Source organism: Schistocerca cancellata, chromosome 6, assembly GCF_023864275.1.
Source record: "Schistocerca cancellata isolate TAMUIC-IGC-003103 chromosome 6, iqSchCanc2.1, whole genome shotgun sequence".
Classification (NCBI taxonomy): Eukaryota; Metazoa; Arthropoda; class Insecta; order Orthoptera; family Acrididae; genus Schistocerca; species Schistocerca cancellata.
This window is the reverse complement of record NC_064631.1, coordinates 604,868,559-604,893,276: the sequence shown is the minus strand read 5'-3', so window position 1 is coordinate 604,893,276 and position 24,718 is coordinate 604,868,559. Positions and strand designations below refer to the sequence as shown.

The following is a 24,718-nucleotide window of genomic DNA, read 5'->3' as shown; positions in this document are numbered from 1 at the left end:
AAAAACATCTCTGCATGTTAACACTTTTATACATGACACACCTCAGTGGTCCACATGTAATAAACACTTAACCTCACCCAAAGGGCAGATGGGGCTGCAACTGGGGGAGCAGTGTCCTCTGTAGCTAATAGCTGAACTCCATCTCAAACAGAAAGACAATTTTGTAATGCAAAATAATTTCTTAAAGGATCAGAAGCACGGCCTTGAGATTTGTCCGGCTGTGTTACACAAAAGAAAAAACTTTACTTAAAACAGGATCCGAGACTACTGTGGCTCCGATTTTAGAGCTAGTAACTACTTAAAACAGGATCCGAGACTACTGTGGCTCCGATTTTAGAGCTAGTAACAAGAAAACCATCACCAACATTTTTACCTTCCATGTCCAAATGAAAACAGAACAATTCCTCTTTATCAAACTCTGGATCTGGACCAATCGGAAAACGCGATAAGGCATCAGCATTTGCATGTTGTGCTGTAGGTTGAAAATGTAACTCACAATTATATAGTGTCAAGAAAAGAGACCACCACTGTAAATGATGTGCGGCTTTGTCCAGCAAGGGTATCGAAGGGTTAAACAGACACCAGTGGTTTGTATTCTGTGGTCAGGTTAAACTTAGATCTGTATACAAAAACATGATTTTTTTAAAGCACACACAACTGCTAAAGCTTCTTTCTCTATCTGAGAATAATTATCTTATGCTGAGTTTAAGGCTTTAGAGGCATATGTAGTAGGGCGTTCTGATCCGTCTGCATCCTTATGAGGAAGGATGGTACCAAGGTCGAACTAAGATGCATCCATGGCTAACAGAAGTTGCTGGCCTGGCTGAAAAGTAACCAAACGAGAGGCTGGCTGCAGCTTGGATTTCAACAACTTGAATGCCCAGTCACAAGCCTGGGACCATTGGAAAGGAACATCTTTATGTAATAATACTTGGAGTGGTTGTGCCACAGTAGCAGTGTCCAGTATGAATTTTTGGTAGTACACAGTTTTGCCTGAAAATGAAAATGCCTATAATTCCTTGATGCATGTAGGATGTGGCAATGCAGCAATAGAATTAGTATGGTGGCAAGTGGTTTAATGCCAGCATGTGACACTTCAAAACCTAAATAAATAATGGGTGGCTGAAAAAACTGTGTCTTGTCCAAATTGCACTTTAACCCTCCAGACTGTAAAACAGAAAATAGAGCATGAAGATTTCTCAAATGTTCCTATGTAGGGGCACCAGACACTAGTGTGTCATCTAAATAGTTCATGCAGCCTGGAACTGTTGCAACAAGTTGCTCTGAAAAGTGTTGAAAAATAACTGGTGCACTGGTGCACCCAAAAGAGGCAAACGCTCATTTTGCTAAAACCCAAATGATGTATTAATAAATAGAAGGCGTTTGATTCCTCATCTAGCGGCAGCTGTAAATATGCAAATGCTAAGTCAATCTTTGAAAAATAATTGCCATCTGATAATTTGGTAGCAGCTTGTCAGTGCGTGGTGAAGGATAGGTATCAGTGATTAACTGTGCATTAATTGATTTTTTAAAAATCACTGGAGAGGTGTAATTTGCCCATAGGTTTCTTAACTATCAGCAGTGGTGTTGACCATTCAGTGGGAGAAATAGGTCAAATAACATGAAGGAATTGAATATGATTGTGCTTTTACTTGATCATGTACAGTTACTGGTACTGGGCAGGCCCAGAAAAAACGGGGCAGGTATGCTGTTTCATCATAAAATGAGCCTGAAATTCTGTTGCACAGCCCAGTCCTGCTGAAAATAATAGGAAAATTCGCAGATAGTGTCTAACTGTTGGTATGGAACTTGATCAGAAACCAAATGCACATTGTCATCGAGGGAGAATCAAAAAAGTTTAAAAGCATCCAGTCCAAACAGATTTTCATTATAAGCATTGCAACAACTATGAATGTTAAAGAACAAACCACAGTTTTGTAAGTAACAATTGCAGAAAACTATCCAAGAATGGAAATCTGTTTGTTATAACTCAGCAGCCTCTGTGACACTGGAGCCAGAGGGGGAGAACTCAACCCCACATAAGTTTGTGAATTCACCAATGCTGGTGCTGCACTCATGTCCACCTGCATTCTCAATGGTCTGTTAAACACATGCACTTCAATGTATAAATTGCTTGGAGACATCATCACTGCTGACACACTGTTCACATCCATGTTTTTGTCATCCTCATTGAGTTTTGGAAGAGAGTTACACGGTTTGGAGGAGAGTTACACACAGAAGCAATGTGTCCTTTTCATGGCGCCTGTTGATGTTGTGACATGGACTGTTGCATTTGTGAATGATGATCACCTATATGATGCTGAGATATTTGTTGGACTGCTGGAATAGCGTCTATGTTCCCTTGTGTACTGACTGAAGGCCGGGAGGGTTTGGGAGGAACTGATTTCTGAAACTTCAGACCAGGCTTCTATCTGATGACCTGCAGCCCATGGAACTCAAAGTGGTCTTATTAACACTCACCAGTTGATATGTGGCAAGGGAAGTCAAACGGCATTCAGAATAAAGACACTTCAATTGTCACAGTTTTACCAGTAAACTGTCAAAAGTATTCATAGTAAAGTTCCTGAATTTAGTGCCCTCCAGGAAAGTTCTCGCACTCAGATTATTCTTGGGACTGAGAGCTGGCTGATACCCGAAGTGGAAAGCTCTGTGATATTTAGTGATTCATGGAACTTATATTCGAAAGACAGATTAGAGGCCATAGAAGGGAGAGTTGACTGCAGTTGACAAAAATATTGTTTCCATTGAGATCAAAGTTGAGTGTGACAGTGAAGTCATCTGGTTACGTATAGTAAGTGAAACCAAGTTAATTGTTGGATGTTTCTAACAGGCACCCGATTCTGCTGTCAGTTCTAGAGACATTCAAAGAAACTCTATAAATATCCAGGTCATACAGTACTAGTTGGAGGCGACTTCAACCTGCCGAGTATAGACTGAGATGTCTATGGATTCATTGCGGGGAGTACAGACAGGCAATCATCCAAAATACTTTTGAACATGTTTTCTGAAAATTGTCTTGAGCAGCTAGCTCGGCAGTCCACACACAATGGAAAATGTCTTAGACCTTGTAGCTACAAATAGGCCAGACCTTATCGACAATGTCAGTATGGAAAAGGGGACTAGCAATCATGATCTCATTATAGCAATGATGATTAAGAAAGTTAATAAATCAGTCAAAAAGGTTAGGAGAGAGTTTCTGCTAGACAGTTCCAGTAAGATGGATATAGAGGAATTATGGGTAAAGCTTAAGCATATTGTAAATCGTGCCCTGGAGGATTATGTGCTTAGTAAATGGGTAAAGCATGTGAAAGACACACCATGGTTTAATAACAAAATTCAACGGATGCTGAGTAAGCAGAGGCTGTTGCACACAAATGACAACAAACGAAGGTTAGTAGAGTTTCATGCATCTGTGAGAAGATCTGTGTGTAAATCATACAACAACTACCACAGTCACACCTTAGCTAAAGATCTGGCAGAGAACCCAAGAAAATCCTGGTCTTATTGTAACGATACTACATTCTTCTTAATTGTTACTTAAAATTACTTACCTTTTTCCTGGAGTTCATTTTGATGAAAGAAAATAAATTTTCAACTACTCATTATTTATTGACAACAGAACTGCATTTTCGACACATTTAAACAAAGCACTTCACAGACATCACTGATCTGTTTTACAAACAGACTCTCAAGCAGACTCAACAACAACAACTGACTCACAGCCTTGCTGCTTTCCCTTATATAGAATTTTAACAATTGCTCACACAATATTCCATTGCTAATTTTGTATAATTTCAATGTTACAATTACAATTTACAGAAGGTAAAGAAACTGATGTTACAGCCGAATAAGGTATAAAATACAATATTTGAATAACAATCTTTTCTTGTAATATCTTTAATTTTCCATAAGAAAATCATTCTGAACTTTAATTACAATAGTGTCTTATTTTAGTTATTTAATTAATTACAGTTTGGATTTGGTTATTAACGTGTAATGGTATTACAAATCATGTGCTTTATCCGACTGCATACGAGAAAGTTACAAATAAAGCCTCAAATCCTGAAATTGCAAAACTGTGAGATGTAAACAATTGGAGAGTTAATTAGAAATGTAATTACAAGGACTGTTAATTGCAGAGGAAGACATAAAAATAAATTACAAATGAAAGTATATCATTTGCTAATAACTTTCAAGCTGTTTCTCAAGATAATGAGGTTCTTTGTGTTAACTCATTACTTGATTGTACTTTTGGTAATTAGAGGTGCCAGCCACCTATGCCAACACTTCCACAGCATTTAAATATTTTCTGCCAAATATTTATCCCTTCAATTTCTTTATGATACATTCAATCCAGTATTTGTACGTAATTTTGTTAATGACAACAATCTCTTGATAATGATGACAATGCACGATCTTCTAGAACATTCCATATACCTTCACAATGAATATCAAGTTTTTTATCAAGTAGTACAGAATGATAACAAAGATGATGTGACTTACCAAGCAAAAGCGCTGGCATGTTGATAGACACAAAAACAAACACAAACATACACACAAAATTCAAGCTTTCGCAACCAACGGTTGCTTCATCAGGAAAGAGGGAAGGAGAGGGAAAGACGAAAGGATGTGGGTTTTAAGGGAGAGGGTAAGAAGTCATTCCAATCCCGGGAGCGGAAAGACTTACCTTAGGGGGAAAAAAGGACAGGCATACAATCGCACGCGCACACACACACACACACACACACACACACACACACACACACACACCTATCCGCACATACACAGACACAAGCAGACATTTGTAAAGGCAAAGAGTTTCATCCTTTCGTCTTTCCCTCTCCTTCCCTCTTTCCTGATGAAGCAACCATTGATTGCGAAAGCTTGAATTTTGTGTGTATGTTTGTGTGTCTATTACCATGCCAGCGCTTTCGCTTGGTAAGTCACATCATCTTTGTTTATATATATATATATATATATATATATATATATATATATATATATATATATAATAGAAGGAAACATTCCACGAAGGAAAAATATATCTAAAAACAAAGATGATGTGACTTACCAAATGAAAGTGCTGGCAGGTCGACAGACACACAAATGAACACAAACATACACACAAAATTCAAGCTTTCGCAACAAACTGTTGCCTCATCAGGAAAGAGGGAAGGAGAGGGAAAGACGAAAGGATGTGTGTTTTAAGGGAGAGGGTAAGGAGTCATTCCAGTCCCGGGAGCGGAAAGACTTACCTTAGGGGGAAAAAAGGACGGGTATACACTCGCACACACACACATATCCATCATCACATATACAGACACAAGCAGACATATATATATATATATATATATATATATATATATATATATATATATATATATATATAGCTGGCAGGTTGATAGACACACAAACATACACACAAAATTCAAGCTTTCGCAACCAACGGTTGCTTCATCAGGAAAGAGGGAAGGAGAGGAGGGAAAGACGAAAGGATGTGGGTTTTAAGGGAGAGGGTAAGGAGTCATTCCAGTCCCGAGAGCGGAAAGACTTACCTTAGGGGGAAAAAAGGACAGGTATACACTCGCACACACACCCATATCCAACCGCACATACACAGACACAAGCAGACATTTGCACAGTCACCATAACCTTTCCTGCCAACTGCATTTGTTTGAATTTCTTTGGTAGCAGTGAACCGGAGTGACGCCGCTGACAAGATTGTTGTTTTGTTTTGGGGGTGTAATGAAACACCCAAGTTTCATCTTTCGTGACAATAGAGTCCAACAATTTCTGCTTGTTTACTCCCCCCTCACATTATTGAAGAAACTTGCGAGCACAGTCAAGGCGTTGCTCCTTGTGTTCATCAGTCAGCATCAGGGGATCCCACGAGCACACACCTTGTGGTAACCCAACGTTTCTGTTAAAATTCTTTCAATTGTGTCATGGGAAGCTTCAGGAATGTGTTCAAGTTCACAGACAGTGACCCTGCAATCTTTAGCAGCTCACTGCTGATCTTCTGGACAATCGCATACAAAAGCGATGGTCTTCCGCTGCGTTCTTCATTGTGAACTTCCATGCCCTCAGCAAAAGCCCTGCATCATTTTTGGACACTCTTCACCATAACCCTCAGTCAGTTGCCGATGAATCTCCATGGGTGGTAACTTCCTTGTGTGGAGAAACCAGATTACCGCTCGAACCTCGCACTTGGTGGGAGCGGCAATCAACACTTCCATCTCTGACAGCTGCCAAGCCAACACTGAGCGACATAGTGAATCGCAGTCAGGCGGGCTCGAGGGTGGGGGAACCACTGCACACAACACTGTTGTTGGATTTAGCCTGGCACCTTCCCTCGAGGCTGTAGCTCATTGTGGACCTTACTTTTGGTACAATCCTCATAAATCCTTTGCCAGGGCTTTGACTATCTCTCATCATGCTCTGAAATGAGGGACAAGTTGCAAGACCTGGCCAATCCACCCACCCAGCACTTTCTACGCCAATCATGTCACAGTGTTAACCAACACCATCGGAGGCTGTGCCACAAGTGAAAGCAGCCATGACATGTACTAACTCTACTGCACACACTGTACAACTTTTTATGTTGATTTGACTACCAACCAGCTCTCCGCCAAGATGAATGACCAATGAAAGACTGTTGCCAAGAACAACATTGACCACTTGTGGCACAACATGCAGCTGAGTACTGTGTGCTCAATTGCAATGGCCACTAGGGCATTGAGAAGTAGATGCTGTATAGCCTGCACTGGAGTGAGAATGAGGAAGAAGGAAGACATGAAGAGGCAGTAATTACAAGGTGTTTTACAATGTTTTGGTGATTTCAGATTTGAATAACACTAACTAATTGCAAAACAAAGTTGAATATGCTACACAGGGTATAACATTTATTCAAGTTTACTTATGAAATACTATATCGGACAAATGACAGCCACTTGCAGCTACATAATACTCAAAGACATTTCACCCAGTTTTTTAATATATGTTTAGTAACTTATGAAGCAGTTCTGGAACTTTCATCATGAATTTAATCCTGTAACTGTTTCCAAGCTTCTTGGCTGGTTTGAGTACACTCTCGCCTTCAAATAACCCCATAAGTAAAAGTCTGACATGGTTAAATCAGGTGAATGAGGTGCCCATTTAACACATGTGCATTTGGGAATTATGCAGTTACCAAATGCTTCACAGAGAACTTGCAGTGTCTTGTTGTATGTGTGGCATGTCATGCCATCTTGTTGGAACATTTTCGAATGAACGATGAGGGCTGGTTGACCTTCAGTTCAATACACTGTTATTTGCACAGAAATCTATTACCCAATTCAATATTGTTCGACTAGCAGGAATTGGATATCACAACTGAATCTTGAATTACTTACAAACGTTGGACACACACGTATCAGGTTCACTGTAGTAAAAATAGTGCTCCTCCACAAACACACGATTTTGCTTCGACCAGTACAACATGTATACTAACATATGTATGGGATGAAACTTGACACTCTGCACTGCTAATAGCCAGTGTTGCCATCACTGTATCTTGATTTTAGTGGACTTTATTCAAATTTGAAATCATGAAAACATTATGAGAGAGCAGGATTACAGCAACAGATGTAGAGAATAAGACAGGATGATGAAGGTCAGACTAAAAGTATAAAGAAAGAATATGGAAATTGAGCAAGTATATACACCACAAGTTGTGTGTTCTGCCTAAGAGAAGGAGAACTTAGAAGAGGAAATGCAGAGACAACTAACCGACAGAAGATCATTATTTATTTGAGTCGGAACCAAATACAGTGAATAGTAATTACCATTAAAAACAAAAGAGATAAAAATTATTAAGCTAAATTATTGTTGCCCGAAATCGTGCAACATCAGCTATTATCAGTCACGAGGAGAAGATCTTCAGTGCAAGATGCAGGGGTGTAGTTGACAGACCAGTAAGTTTTTCCTTGTGCGTTGTTCTCTGCAGTCACAGTTGGCTGTATCCACAGGGAAGTGCCATTTCTAGGGTTATTCTTGGATCATCCAACTCCATATCAAAGGCAGTTGAGTGACCTCCACACAGTGCAATTCTGTTAATGCCCAGGTGGGAGGGACTCTGAAGGGAGTGGCCATATCGAGTTATTCTCAAGATGACAAATCCACAGTAGTTTCCTTGCTTTAGTTGCTGCTGTTTGAAATACTTAAGTGGTCTTGATGAAACTTCTTCTGCACCTCTAAAGATAATGATAACATGAGATCTAAATGCATGTGTAGGCAAGAAAAGAGAACGGTATTGAGGAAATAATGGGAATGGAAGAGTGGGGAAGGAGAAATGGGGAAGGAAGGAAATTTTTATACTTCTGTGAAAGAAATTGACTAGAAGTAGGCAACATTGATTTAAGAAGGAGGAAAGTCATCAGGGAAGTAAATCTGCGGTAAATTACATAATACAATCTGACCAAAAGCATCTGGACATACCTACGTAATGCAGAATTGACCATTAGATGTCATGATAGGCAGACCCATCAGTATAAAAGGAGGCAGGGAGTATTCGTTATCATTAGAGAGGCTGTAACAGCAGAATGGGTCAGTTAGGAGAGCTCATTGACGCTGAATGTGGCTAGTTGCTATATGTTATCACAGTAAAATTCCATCAGTGACATTTCAACCCTTTGAAAGCTGTCCTAGTCAACTGTGATCTGGAATTGTGACAGAACAAACACAGCTAAACCAAGGCCAGATAGGAACCATCAAGCACTGCAGACAGTGGTTGTAAAACATCACATGAAATCAGTGGAAGGAATCACTCATGAGTACCAGAGTGCTGCCAGCAGTACAGCTAGAAAGGTGACTGTGTTTATCGTGTAAGAAAGAATTGGATGCAGTGGCCAAGCAGCTCCCCATAAGCCACACATACTCTTGAGGTGGTGTAAAGAGTAGAGTGATGCCATTGGACAATGGATAATTGCTGAAAACAAGTGATTCAGAGTAACGAAATATACCGTACCCTGTGAAAATCCAATGGAAGGGTTTCCATTTAGTGAATACTGTCACGTGTGGTGCAATAGGGGAAATGCAGGGGAGGTGGTTTTATGGTACCATAAAACCAGGGCATTTTACATGAGAATGGTGTGGTGCACTTATTGTTCTTAAGAAACCACTAAATGGGGAAGGGTATGAACACATTTTACAGCATTGTGTACTGCATATACTAGAGGGAGAGTTCAGAGAAGTGCCATAAAGCAGCATCTGTAAGGCAATGGTTTGTAGACAAAAAATATCATTCTTGAAGTAGCTAGGCCTGCTGAGCGTACTGGCCTGAACCCAATGGAAAAGCTTTGGGATGAGTTGGAACATTGACTTTACTCCAGATCTCAGTGTCCAGCATCAGTTCCTTATCTGGTTTCAGCTCCTGAGGAAGAATGGGCTGCCATTCTTCTACAGACATTCTGTTGTGTTCTGCCCACTTGTCTATATAGGGTGCCTAGGAAAACTGCTTTCTCGGATTGCTAGACAACAATTGAAGCAAATCGTATTAATGGAGTTTATTACAAAAGATAACTGACAATACTTAACTTTGTGTAATCACATAGGTGTGTCACAAGCAAATGGTGACGTGCAAATAATCAATGTCCTTCAGTATATACATTCCAGTGCAAGCAAAACAATACAGTTCATAAGTCACTGCTGTAGCTTTCGGAGGACGGCTCATCTACAACTCAGGCCACAGCTAGGCGGTGTAGCACTCCATATTCTGTTCGTGTAGAAGCTGCTCCTATCTTGGTGTCATCCTAGACAGGGGTCTGTCAGCATACTATTGGCTGATGTTGTCTCACAGCCTTCTCTGCTGTAACATTCCAGGCCGACGTGCCAGTGCTTGGCATTATGCCAGAACACATTCGAGCACCTCGTTGAAAGAGACCTCAGCATGGTTCAAGCTGCCATAAAGATGAAGGGTGGATGTACCCTTATTAATGTCCGCTAACGGTTGTCTGGATGCTTTTGATCAGATGTGTATGTGACCACAACACAAGGGGGACAGTGATAGATGTCAAAGCAATACCTACTGAAGCCATAGAAAGTGACCTCCATGTTTTAGTAGTTATAGTTAGAAACATCCTTGTGGAATGGTAGAGTAAGGAAGCAAGAAAGGAATACATTGAGAAGGATAAAATGGCTAAGAGCATGGTAGAAAGAGAGAGGAGGAAATTGATGGGTGAGGACAGTGAGGGGAGTAAGAAGGTCGTTTATGAAACGGTAAAGGATAAGGAGAGAGGTATGATGGAAAATGTCAGGATGATTAATAAAAAAGGAAAGAAAGTCGAGAATACACAGAAAATCAAGAAGATGTGGAAAGACTATTTCAAAGAGTTACTAAACCCCAGTGGAAGTATGAAAGAGGACAATGAGAATGTTGAGATGGACTTAACATGGACAGAAGTCCAGAAGCAATAAAGACTATGGAAGGAGGAAAAGCACCTGAACTAGAGGAAGTAATTGTGGAGATTATTAGAGCAGTTGGGGCACAATGGGTCTGTTGGGTTATGAGAACAATATGGAAAGAAAGGAGAACGTCTGAAAACTGGAAAAAAGGAATCATAGTGCCGGTTTTTGAGAAGGGTTGTGGGAAACTATATCAGAATTATAGGGGAGTCACTTTGATGTGCCATACTGCAAAGACTTTTGAGAATATTCTGAAAAAGTGAATATGGGAGATAGTAGGAGGAGGACTGAGAGGGAAATAATGAGTCAAACGGAATGGACGTAAGTACTAGATGGCGAGTAATAAAGAAAGTGAAAAGTTTGAAGTACCTGTGGGGCATAATAGAAGACAGAGAAAGTAATCAAAAGGAAATCAGCGAAAGATTAAGGCGACCCCATGGTTTCCTCAAGAGTGTGAGTAGCCTGGTCTGGAGCAAGGAGGTATCACAAAAATGCAATTATGCTCCACTACTCAATATGCATCAGAAATGTGAGTACTGAAGAAAAGGCAGGTGAGCAGGATACAGTCTTGCAATTTGAATTTTTAAAGAAGCAGAACAGGACTTATTAGGAAAATGGTTGGGGAAAAATAATGAAAGAGAAGTACATGCAAGAGATCACAAAAAAGGTATGATTAAGATAGTACAGGCATGTTAAAAGAATGGGAATTGGCAGGATACCAAGACAGGCCCAAGAAATGAAGATAGGAGACAAGCGACTTGGAAGAAGATTGCGAGACATGGATCTTTGGACTGGAGGAATGCATGATGGAGAGAGAAGAATTCTGGGAGAGAGAAGCATGGGAGGAGGACTGAAATAGATGGAGAGGCGTATGTTCTAAGTGGACTCAGCCAGAGGCTACAAACAGTAGATTATGATGACCTCATTAGTTATCGAGTCTATGCATCTATACTTCTTCTGCAACACTACATTTCAAACGCATCTATTCTTTACTTCTATATACTGCAGAATGTAGGTAACAGATATTCTTTGATATAAGTCAGTGTGGTCATATAAAAATGGAGCTTGTTCTTGTAGATAAATAGCAGTTATTTAGTGTTAGTGTGGAAAGATGTAACTAGTTTGTTAGGACATTTGTCTATATCTACATACTTACTCCATAAGCCACAATATGTTGCATGATGGGGAGTACCTTATAACAATCCTAGTCATTACAATTTTTTCATAATTTGTGTATTTCTTTTGCCACCATTTAAATATGAAACTTTATGAAATTTTGTAAAGGGTAGCTTTCTGTTTCACAAAAAATATTGTATTCAATATTTTATTAGTTCATGCAGAATGTACTGTCATACTAAAGTCCGTGTATATTGAGTTTTTCATTGTAAATAAGTATATATAAAAATAGTAATAATGAATACAATGATTGTTACTCATCTATGTGTATGGACCAGTGCCAGGCCAGTGGTGGTGGTACTACTACTATTACTAGTAGTAGTAGTAGTAGTTGTTGTTGTTGTTCTTTGTAGCATCTGGAATTGGTAGTTGCTGTTATATAACAGTCTTAATGACAGTGTTTCCTTCTCATCCTGTCTGGTAAGGCTCCCCTGACCCAAGGTTCTGGGTGACTTTTTCCAACTGTACCCCTTTTCCTAAACCTCTCCAGCCCTTTTCCTTCTCCCCTCTTTCTTCCCCATCAACTCTTCTGCTGGAAGAAGGAGCCACTGGCTCTGAAAGCTTGCATAAGTTAAACCTTTGTGTGTGTGTGTGTGTGTGTGTGTGTGTGTGTGTGTGTGTGTGTGTGTTTTACTCCCTCCACTTGGTGTTTAGATTTTTTTAGCTATCCAATTAAATTTTAATCACAATTTTGTAGCAGATTTTGAATTAAAAATGTATCTTTTGTCAAGCAGTTTTTTAAAACTGTTTTAATGATTACAAAGCACGAGTTTACATGGCATGAAAAACTGTATTTTGCTCCATAACCTGGACCTCTTGACAACATACCAACTTCAACTGCGTAATATTGAATAAGTTCTATAAACTTATTCTGTCTTAACATTATATACTTAATATGATTACCTCAAATTAATGGCACTGTTGCAGCCACACATTTAGCTGTAAATACGAAGATATATTTGAGGAGGCATATTTTTTTCCGAAGTAAAGGTTTTCATGCTGATTTCACTTTGTTAAATTTGCATATTTAAGCACAAATAATATACAGCACTGTAATTTTTGTTTCATTAACACAGTAAAATGATTAATTTCTAGCAGCTGCTTTTCAATGCTTACATACACATTGAATTGTTTCACATCTGTGAATGTTCTCCTTCACAAGGGGATCTGTGAAACATAAATGAAGGAACTAATTTACTGCTTTTAACTAATCTTTATTAAGTGATGTGGGGAATGATGAAAAAGAAGAGCCCTGTAAAATGCAACAGAAAAGGAAAAGTTTCCCTGTAATGTGGATTTCAAGAGATGTGCCATTCATTTAGCAAGGAGAGTAAAATAATGTATGTACCATCCATGGAAATTAGATTACCATTCTTATAGATGATATCATGAAAGATTGTTATGCATATTTCATATGCCGAGGTCTCTTTTTTGCTCTTTAATTTTTATTATTTTTCTTCACAATGTGGGAGAGCATGGAAGATTAGTATGCATATGATTCAATGGCGACCACAGGAATAGCTTCATCATCTTCCATTATTTCCAGTCTTTCTGAGATTTTTTCCCTTGCTTGAAAGCATGTATTTTATACACTGCCCTAGTGGTATTTGCTAATGTTTTCTCTGGCCTGTTTAGTTCACGGACGGCATTTTATTTCTCCTCTACCTATCAACAGGCACGAGCTGCTGATGAGCATTCCCTAATCTGCCACAAAGGAATATAGCTAGAGTTAAGGCTCCTCTGAAAGTAGTGCTGATATGTTGAATCAAAATCAGAAAGAAATGGGTTTCGTGACACAATATGACTAAATGATGGATTAAGTGACAAGAAAAGTTGTGGCCTACAGACAAAGCATAGAGGATCCATCAGAGAGGAGGATGTGGGAGGGGCAGTTACAAGATTCAAGTTGGATAGTGCATAGACAGCAGGGGTAAGCCTTCAACACTTGATTCCCTGAGCTGGTTCATGTTGCTGTTTTCTTTCTGCCTTCTGTATCATTCATCCCACAATGCCCTACACTTCAGTCACAGTCTCATTCATTTTTTCAGGTTTGATCTTTCACTGTCAAATTTGCTCTCTCACCCCCTTTTTTCATGGTCTTTTCACTGATTACCTTTATTGTAGCAGTCATTTCCCTTCATCCCATTGTACTTCACGTGCCACCTCACCCTCCTCCACCCCATTTTTTTTAGTAGATAGCATATAGTTTCTGCTCCATTCCACCACTCTGGTTCCTTGATTAGACACTGTCTGTTACTTAACTGTGTTATGTGGTATTCTTTTCTCTCACTCCTCACTGTCTTCTCTCCCTGCTCCAAATACATGGAATATGACCCACAAAATGGACAAGTGTGCAGACTGCTGCAGATTCTTGAATGAAGTTCACTCTGACGCAGTGAGTGCATTGATTTGACATGCTGTGGATCCATCTGGAGTGGCGTTTGATGTAAAAAGTTTCAGCTTAATGTTGTATATTTTACCAAAACTACATGAGGAATGATGTTTACCATTCCTCAAGATACAGCAATTGTCTATATTGCCACACATTATTGTATAAAAGCAGCTAAATTTGGAAACTTTGAGGCAATTTGGCTGTATCACATAGAGTTAGCACAATTGTGATCCACACTTTGGGGTAGTAATGTTAAGGCTACATCAGAAAGCTTGGCTGCAATCAAAATTTCAAAATAATTGAAAAGACACAGGAAATACTGCAAGTTACCCGCTAATTTAATAGGTTAGGTTTAGCTGTCGAAGGTATAATAGTGTTAAATTGTATACTGATCAACTACAATTCTGTTTAAATTTCTAAGAGAGTCTCCTCTATTGTTAACATACATCTTTACTCATATCATATATCTGAAGACTCCGTTCATGATGGGATGTATGTAACATGATGGATGATATTATGAAAAGAAAAGTTGCCACTCACCATATAGTGGAGATGCTGAGTTGCAGATAGGCACAACGAAAAGACTGGCCACATTCATGCAGTGATTGTGTGTGAGTTGCATTTGTGTGTGTGTGTGTGTGTGTGTGTGTGTGTGTGTGATCTATTTCTGACAAAGTCCTTACTGGCCGAAAGCTTTATTTGTGATAGCCTTTTTGTTGTGCCTATCTGTGACTCGGCAGCTTTTTGTTGTGCCTATCTGTGACTCAGCATCTCCGCTGTATGGTGAGTGGCAACTTTCCTTTTCATAATATTGTTACATTCCATCCTAGATTTTCCATTGTTTAGCGTGATGGATGGATGGATGAATCAGTCAAACAATTGCTTCACCATAATCCAATGCTCACAGGTGTGTGAACCAAAGAAGTATCTTGGTGTAATACGTGGGCATACAAATTGTTTGGAATTATATCTCTATGGCAAGATGTGGCTCATCATTTCTATTATCATCTTATTACCTTTTCAGTACTTCCAAATGACGATGTATGAGTTTAAAATAGTACACAATCATTGCTTAAATCCTGATTTGTGAAAAGCTTGATTAAGGACATTTGTAAGGATTTAAAATAATTTCATTTGCACTGATGCAACACTAATCTGCTAAAATGTCAGCCTTCCTCTATACTCGATTCTGAATACTAGTTGTTATATGAGAACTAATACTATACAGAATCAAGGCTTTAAGTTCTTTGTACAGGAACTTGCAAGTGCAAAATACTCCTGTTTTTTGTTATGTGTATTTTAAGATATACTGATGTTCTCATGTACCATTTTTACAGACTAATGGAAGAAGCTCTAATGGACAAGGATGCATCTAATAAGAAAACAGATGCCAAGAACTCAGAAACTCAGACAGATATAGTCATAGAAAAAAGTGAGAAAGGTGTTATGTTTCAAGGGACAGACGAATCTTACAGTAATAAAATGGCTTTGACAATTCCTGAAGAGCAGTCAGTACAAACAGATGGTCAACATCCTGGTGAGACAAATGAGAAAAGTAATCTTTCCACTTCTAATGACTGAAACAAAGTTTTTGTTTATGTAATTTTGATCTTCAGCAGACTGAACAGAGTAGCGTTATGTGTGTTACAGACTTTACAGGGAACACTGCATAAAACACAAACATTGAGCTGTTAAACACATATTGCATACACTATAAAACTAGAAAAAAATCTTCTCAGTATCTATGAGACTGATGGACAGTGTGTGTGAAGCCAAAATTACATCAGTGTCATAAACTGATCAGAAGATGCTATAACTATAATCTCTGGAGGTTGGAACTATTTTACTTCATTATGTGTACCCAGAGAGAATGGATGGAAACTCCAGGTTGGAGCTGCAGAGATAACTGATTATAAACATAATGTACAGTGTTAGTGCTTAGACCCATTTTTTCTTAATGTTATTTATAGGATAAAAAATTTTGGTAAATGGATGTAACTGTACTTATTTTATATAAGTATATAGAGAACTCAGCTTGGAAGATTTTATTTCCTTATCGGTGTAAAACATAATAATATTAACAAATTATTTAGTAAATATATTCTACTCAACTTGCTGGTTTTCAGTGATCACAAAATTCAGTAAGATTCTTTCATCAAACCTACTATCAATTACATTGTGCAGACAACAGGAAGCAACTTCACAAATAAGTACTGACAAACTTAATTTCTAATTATCACAGACATAACAAAATATTACTCTCTCCAGTCATTGTTGACAAAAAGGAGGAATAAAAAAATGATGAAAGAAAAGAAGCAAAAAAAGGTGTACAGTAAGCTTCCCTAGATCAAAACACCAAACTGTGCAGTTCTTATTATAAACGGAAATATAATTTTAGTCAAGCTGTCTAATGCTATTTACCAATAGCTTGAATCAAATAGCATAAAAAATACTGACTCTGCACATCAAATTATTTAGAATACCTTACAATCATGTAAGTGGAGAGCATCCAGTGGTTCACAGATGAGTGAGATTTGGTCATTTTTTCATACAGGATGTCAGGCTCATTGAGGAAGAGGGAAGACATGGAGTGGCAGTAGTTGTGAGAGGAGGGTTGAAAGAGCAGATGAAGGGAATAGGTGACAGGATGATGAATGTCAGATTGAAAGTGAAAGCCAAGGATATGGAAATTTGCAAGTAGATCATCCACCACAAGTTGTATGTTCTGCTAATGAGTAGAACTTTGAAGAGGAAATGCTGAGACAACTGTTGTTGTTGTGGTCTTCAGTCCTGAGACTGGTTTGATGCAGCTCTCCATGCTACTCTACCCTGTGCAAGCTTCTTCATCTCCCAGTACCTACTGCAGCCTACATCCTTCTGAATCTGCTTAGTGTATTCATCTCTTGGTCTTCCTCTACGATTTTTACCCTCCACGCTGCCCTCCAATACTAAATTGATGATCCCTCGATGTCTTAGAACATGTCCTATGAAACGATCCCTTCTTCTAGTCAAATTGTGCCACAAACTCCTCTTCTCCCCAATTCTATTCAGTACCTCATTTCACTTCCATACATGGCTACACTCCATACAAATACTTTCAGAAATGACTTCCTGACACTTAAATCTATACTCAATGTTAACAAATTTTTCTTCTTCAGAAACGCTTTCCTTGCCATTGCCAGTCTACATTTTATATCCTCTCTACTCTGACCATCATCAGTTATTTTGCTCCCCAAATAGCAAAACTCCTTTACTACTTTAAGTGTCTCATTTCCTAATCTAATTCTCTCAGCATCACCCGACTTAATTCGATTACATTCCATTATCCTCGTTTTGCTTTTGTTGATGTTCATCGTATATCCTCCTTTCAAGACACTGTCCATTCCGTCCAACTGCTCTTCCAAGTCCTTTGCTGTCTCTGACAGAATTACAATGTCATCGGCGAACCTCAAAGTTTTTGTTTCTTCTCCATGGATTTTAATACCTACTCCGAACTTTTCTTTTGTTTCCTTTATTGTTTGCTCAACATACAGATTGAATAACATCGGGGAGACAACTATCCTGACAAACGACCATGATAATGGGAGACTTACATGCACACTTTGACCAGGAGAGAGAAGGATATGAAGAAATATTAAGAGTGGAAGGATGGAGAAGTAGAAATGAGGAAGGATGAAAATTGTTGAGACTTTTGTAAAAGGAATGGATAGCCTTAGGCAACACCAGGTTTAAGAAGAAGGAAAGTTGTAAGGTAACTTAATGCAGCCATGATTTGTCGAGTGAGAGATACTGCTCTTACACAAATTATATTAATTATTGTCAAGCAAGTAGTATCTTATGATACATATGATGGGGCATTGCAGACCCCCCCCACTTAAGTGTCCTATTTGAAGTGTGTTATGCAGTATATGAACCTAAAAAGCACAGAAAATTCCTAGCATATTTCTGTTAGCAGTATTGTTACCTGAAAGACATCTGATTTTAAAAACAGTCGCAATTAGTCATTAATTCTGCATGGGTGTTGATTTTATTGAGCTCAATAACATAATGATATATTATAGGAGGTGGGTTGAGAAAATGGATGAGATGCTTTTTGTGTCTAACAACAATGCTTTCTTTGCGGAGTTTAAAGACAGCAAACACTGTTGGGTTGACTTAATTGGTGTCTTGAAGTACCGAAGTGCAGATTTCCACTGCTCATGAAGATGAAGCAATGGGTTCAGCATTGCTGTGACATTGTTACTATTTACTTTTGTGGGGGAATGTCTGAGCAACACAAATAGGTAGCACCAGTTAGGTATTGCATGGTGAAAAATACCAGTTATGTCACTCCAATTGACACCAGAAGAACTGAATTTGTGAATATTCACCAATTTACTGCAAATGTTCTAATGAGTTTGGTGTTCACTGTGATGACAATGTAACGACTTTATCATTTATTTTTTTAAATAATGTTTCTAATCCCTGTCTTGTTCTTGACATTGTGATTTGGAAGTTGATACTGAAGATCTTGCAGGAACCTCTTCAGGGACCTAAGGATTCTTACACTTGATTGCCTATACATATACTCCCTAATGGTATGTGTGATTAATAACAAGAGTGAATTTAGAGCAAACTCAGCTATTCACAACTACAATACTAGAAGCAGAAATAATTTCCATAGAGACTACGAATCGCTCTCTAGCATTCAGAATAGTTTTTAATACTATGGTGCAAAAGTCTATAACAGATTGCTATTGGTTCATCAGGCTGCAAACTGAAAATCCCCAAATATTGAAGGATAAAGTAAAATAATACCTCATCAGCCACTCCCACAGTGTATCAGAATACTTGGACTCAAGGACGTAAATTCTGTATAACTCATGACATTTGTATTAGGTCAGTTCTTACTCTGCCAGTATAGAAAAAGCTAGTAGTGATCTCTAAAAAGTCACATAAATACTTTGTTGGAAATAGCAGCTGAGTAGTATAGGCAGAGGAGCAGTGCCTTTTTGAAGGTATCTGTTTTTCTCTAGAAGTAATTGCCGTAATTGTCTGAATAGATTAGTGCTAGTTACAGTTTCTCGGTAGTACACTTTACAGAAGTAACTAGCAGTGGTACATTCTAGTTGGACTTGTTCCACATCTCTAATGGCTCTCCTTCAGATGGCATTTATAGAACATGATGTGAATGAATAAATGAAAAATATGACTCATCTAGTGATGTGCAAAGTGAATTTATGTTTATCTGTCATTTGGCATTTTAAACGCAACCAGAAATAAACACATAAAAGTGTACTGGCTGTTTCTCTTTCTAAACCAACTGTATGACATGTTTCAAGCACTTATTTCACTTTACAAAAAATTTAATACAGGTGATATTGTAGTTGTTGCAGCTCACACTAAAAACTGCAAATAAATATCAAAGGAAAGAGTTTCAGAGCACAGGCTACTTGGACATTTTACATTTCACAAGAATGCCACTATGAGTACTTTCAACTTTTACCTAAAAGATTCTTGTGGAAAGACCTAATCTTAATAGGTTTGCTTGTTCACTATTGACAATCGGGTTCATAATCAATTCATTTATTTTAATGTTAATAAATTTACATGGTGCTGGTTTTCTCTTCATGATCAAACTCATACACAATTATATTCTTAAGTAACAAAGTACATAAATGCATTTCTAGAGAAATGACCAAATATAAAACTTAGTAAAATTTATTACTGTAGTTTCATGTACTGTAATTTTGAGAAATGACTGATAGAAAATGCTGATAAAATGGTTTCTCTCTACTACGTTTTGAAATAGAACAACATAACTTATTAAAAATGAAGATATGTTTTAGTGAGCAACATGAAATCACATTTTATAATTGACCTGATGTCAAAAAGTAAATAGTCCCTTTTTTGTTGTTTTAAGTGCAGAAATTGAGCCCTCAACAAGAAATTTATAAAATTTCCATTAACTTTTAGCAATTTATCATACACATATACATCAATTTATCTTAGAAATAACTGTCTGTAGAGTGTACCACTTAAAGTGATACAAGAGCATACAAACAGATCAATTCAAAAGTGCCACATCTTAACAATAATTAAGCATGGTGAAGCTGATAACAGGAAGAGGCAGCTTATGTGCAAATTAATTTTAATGAAACCAGGAACACAGAGGAGATACAAACCAGTCACAATTTCGTTTATACTGAGTAGTAATACATAATTTTAAACAGCACAGTTATAGTCACTTTTTCAGCCTTGAGCAAAATTGATCAGATGATGTATCTCCCTCTTTTGTTCACCTTCTATTATTCTTAACTTATAATTCTTTTCTGTTTCCTTCTCATTGTCTTCAATTGTCACTTTTGTCCTCTTTGTGTACCCATATTTTCTCCACTGTCCATAAAACTGCCTTTTTTTTCAAACAAAAAATATAATTGCTTTTTCCCTGGCAATTTGCTTACCACAAAATTGGATATATTCTTTATTTATTTATTAAATGAATAGCACTTCATCTGCTTCATTTGTTGCACCAGTTGTACCCACACTTTAATTTTCATTCTCAGCATTTCTTATGTAATTGGCTGGAAAGAGAGCCTTTATTTACTTTCATCTACTCCTTCACATCTGATTTTTATGATACTAACATCCATGGATTGTTTGTTTATATTATGCATTGTGAGAGCTCTTTGTGTTTCCTTGCAACTTCTCCATGTTGTTAGTGTGTTTCCCTCCTCTCCTTGATAAATTTCTTTCCGGTTTCCTTGGGTTATTCCCCACTCCCATTCATGCTAGCCTGCTTTTTGTGATTATGAGGAACTTAAAGTCTTGGTCCATATTGTGGATTAATCAATATCTTTCTTTTACTGGTAGTAGATATGCACAGTAGTTTTTCTTCTTTTTTCAATCAGTCACTCAAGTTTGGCTTCATTTGGTTAGTTAGAAAATACTGTGCTTATGATAGTGTATATTACTTCATGAAATGTCTGTTCTGTACACAAAAAAACTAGCCTTTTCCCTGCAGCCTCACCTGTGTAAGCATTTGACACATATACTGGACACGTCTTCTCCTCCCCCTCTCACCATATCTTCCTCCTGGCTTCCTCTGACAATATCCTCCTTCCCCTCCTTTCTTCCACCTCCACCTCCCCCTACCTCCTTCCTTTTTGACCTGCTCACTACCCTTCTACACTTTCCACCTACATCATGCATCATCCCTCCTCCCCTCCATCTCTCCTCCCCCTTGTTTTTTCCATCCCCTCCTCTATTCATCTCAAACTTTCCCAGCCATCCTCATTGGCATGTGTAGCCCCATGCAACTCCGTTTAATAAAGCAGGTCAATACTACTCTCGTAACATGCCTGCCATGCAGGACAGGCTACAACAGGAGCTTTAAAATCATTTATTTCACCCCTGACATATATGCTGTCCTGCAAAGAGGAAATGATTTGGCAGCTGATACTGTTCCCAAACAATGTCTGTTTTGCAGGGCAGTTTATATGCTAGGGCTGGGAAAAAAAGAAAAAAATGCTTTTGCCCATATTGTCACTCCTATAGGAGTTAGGTGGTTATAAACCACATAGTGCTGATACTCATGAGACCTGCTGTTTTTATGTCCAGTTTGATTGAAATTGGTCCAGGTGTTTGGGAGGAGATCCAAGATGTAAACACATACACTCTGCTTTATATATATAACAGATGTCAAAGAATGGTTTTAGTATTATGGTCATCAGTCACAAAAGTAGATAAATGATCAATTTATATTGAACAATTTTTATGTTCACAAATGATAAAATCATGATATCCATGGCAATGCTTTTCTCTATCCCAAGTATTAGTTTCAAGTACATTGCAAGAGTCATAAACAATGGTATTATTACTTTACAAGACTTACAGTTCCTTTAAAAATGAATGAAATAACTTTTTTGTGCCAGTATGAACCATGAAGATAAAGTGAAGAGGTTAAAGAAAAACCAATCAATGTTTTCTCCACTCAATGTAAAAAAGAGAGCTGAGGAAACCATGTAAAAAAGAGAGCTGAGGAAACCATGTGCATGTCCTCTAATGAGATAGTTGGAAGGAACATAGAAAGCGTTAACAAATTATGTGAGGTATATTAGACATAAAAGTCAGAGCCCTAAAAGAATTTCACATTGTAGAGGTCAGAGATGAATGACCTCTACAGTGGGTGGTGGACCTGGGCTGTTAGTGGTCAGGAAGGCTGTCAGCTCTCCATTTTGGGTGTGGTTTTAGCAGTGTGGTGGATAGGTACCAGGAGGATGTCCAACGTCCAGTCACAACAGTGGCAAAGTCAGTTATTCATTTATCTCATGCCAGAATACTTCAGTTGAGATGGTGCTAAGCAGTTGTCAGCAACCCCAAAGCGCAGGCTCGTTTCGGTCTGTGAAACTTGCATAGATCAGCAAGCAGCCTCCATCACAGCCCATGTGCAGTGTCAACTCTGCCAGCAGGTGGCGAGGTTATGTGGTCAGCACTCTTACAGTATAGTGCTGCATCACCTTCCACTGTGTCACTCATACAGTCTTTGCGAAGTCAGTGTCATTATCTGTGCAGATGCACAACTCAGTACAGGATGAGTCAAGGTGCACAGAGTCGAACCATGGACCCCAGTGCAGATGGTAGTGCTGGCAGCCAAGGAGTGTGCCAACACAGGGCTGTGAACAGGCAACAGAGTTTGCCCACAATGGGTAACAAACAGCAGCAAAGTTTGCCTGCACAGGACAGTGAACAGCAGCAAAGTTCATCTGCACAGGTGATGGTGGCTGGGTGGCTAAGAGGTCCAGGTACAAACTGTGGACCCCAAAGGTAGGTGGCCTGCAATGAGTGGAAGATAGCCAGCAGGTGGGCCACCAGCTGGAAGGCATCAAGTCAGCAACATTAGGACTTAGCTGTAGATAGCAGCCTTTCAGCTCATCAAGACTGTCTAGCAGCAGCAGCTTGATAAGCTGTTTTGGGGCACTGATTGGTGTAAACTTCCTCTCATAGCTGGTGGAAGGCAGTGACTGATGATGCTTGTCTAAAATTAGCAGTATTTATGTGAGCTTAGTCTGCCACTATATCTGAAATGGCAGCACTTTCCCTTCAGCAGAGCTGGGATGTGAGGTATAGTTGTTGAGCAATCATGACATCACTGTTTTGGTCCTTCCACTATGTCAGTTATACTGCACCTCCCACTGTGTCGGTGATACTGCAGCCCTGGTGTGCCATGATGATGTGGTAACTTCACTTTTCAGGAGACCCTCCTGGTGGCTTCCACAATGTAAGCATAGTCCGAGTACAACTTTTTTTCACCAGAACATCTATCAATTAGGGTTTTTGTGTCGCACTGCTGTGTGTCTAGTAAGTTGGTCACAGGTCTCTTCTGATAGGCTAAGCAAGGCCATTGTGCATTACTAGAATTATCTTAGAGGTTTAAGTGTTATAGGCATAGAATTCTTGTTTTGAATATATAGAAGGCAACCGAGGTTTAAAGAAAGAAAAGATAATGAATTTGAGAAATGATTTCACAATACAGGGTGTTCCACTGATCTGATGACCACCTGCCTACAGTATTGCAGGCCGGCTATGTAAGCAGCACCTGCTGGTCAAATGTGTTACACAGGACCACACTATGAACCCCTTTTTTTGTGTGTTTTAGCCTGAAGGACATAAGAAATGTGCTCCTTGTCAACCAGTGTCATTCAAGCAGTGAAACAGGCATCATGAGTGTAACAGTGAAGTCTGCGAACTGTAATGAATCATATTATTATTATTATTATCATTTCTTTTATTTCTCAGGCATTATGTCTGGTTAAAAATGTAAAGTGACATGGACCTTGATCAAGCACGTGACTTCCTTTTAACTGTACAGTATATGGTACATTGCATTTAGGAACTTTCGGGTAATTGAACATGTATCAATAATTACAGATTTCTGTAGTTGTATATATACGTTTGGATGTAGCTGTTTTGCATCGATGTACTGGTGGATATTGCGTGGTATGACTCCTGTAGTTGATAGTGTAATTGGTATAATGTCAACTTTATCCTGATGCCACATGTCCTTGACTTCCTCAGCCAGTTGGATGTATTTTTCAATTTTTTCTCCTGTTTTCTTCTTCTTCTTCTTCTTCTTATTATTATTATTATTTCTCTTGTTCTTTTCTTTTCTTATACACATAAGATATTTTGTGACAAATAAAATATTTTCAAAGAGTAGACATATGCTCTTGAATTGATTAATTTCTGTATCTTCACCTGTTTGTCTCTATAAGTCTTAGTGGGTGAATGTATGAAGAGTTCCGCTGCATTAATATTGTTCAAAAATGTGTATTCTAACCGTAGAGTAAAGAAGTGTTATAAAAGTTACTAGTGAGATGAAGTTTATTAATAACCACATCTGTTCATCATTTCGCCCGAGCCAAGAATCCTGCATCAAGAGGATCGAAGCAGACAAGAAGAATTTGTGTGAGCAGAGGAGGGGCGATTCAGAACCAGTATTGTCATACCAAGCTCTCTACACACAATAGTGGTAACAGAAAAAAGATGTATGTACATTTAAATGACGAAAAATAATCAAAAAATGTATAGACTTTACAGGACTGTTGATATTATTGCCAGTTAAAGTTCACTCAGGCTATGTGTACCTTCCAATTTCTTTCAGTTATCCCTTCCAGTTTTTTTAATTATTCAAGCAACAATTATTAATCA

The 24,718-nt window shown here is 38.4% G+C and overlaps 1 protein-coding gene across 1 annotated transcript in view; it reads left to right on the top strand.

Annotated features, from left to right (window-relative positions):
* Positions 1–16,883, top strand: part of LOC126088113 (golgin subfamily A member 8Q-like) — a 202,781-nt gene extending 185,898 nt beyond the window's left edge. The window contains exons 8-9 of the mRNA XM_049906211.1: positions 15,367–15,584; positions 15,680–16,883. Coding sequence (XP_049762168.1) covers positions 15,367–15,584; positions 15,680–15,702 — 241 coding nt within the window. The 3' untranslated portion in view covers positions 15,703–16,883. The remainder of the gene's footprint in view (positions 1–15,366; positions 15,585–15,679) is intronic.
* The last annotated feature ends 7,835 nt before the right edge of the window (positions 16,884–24,718 follow it).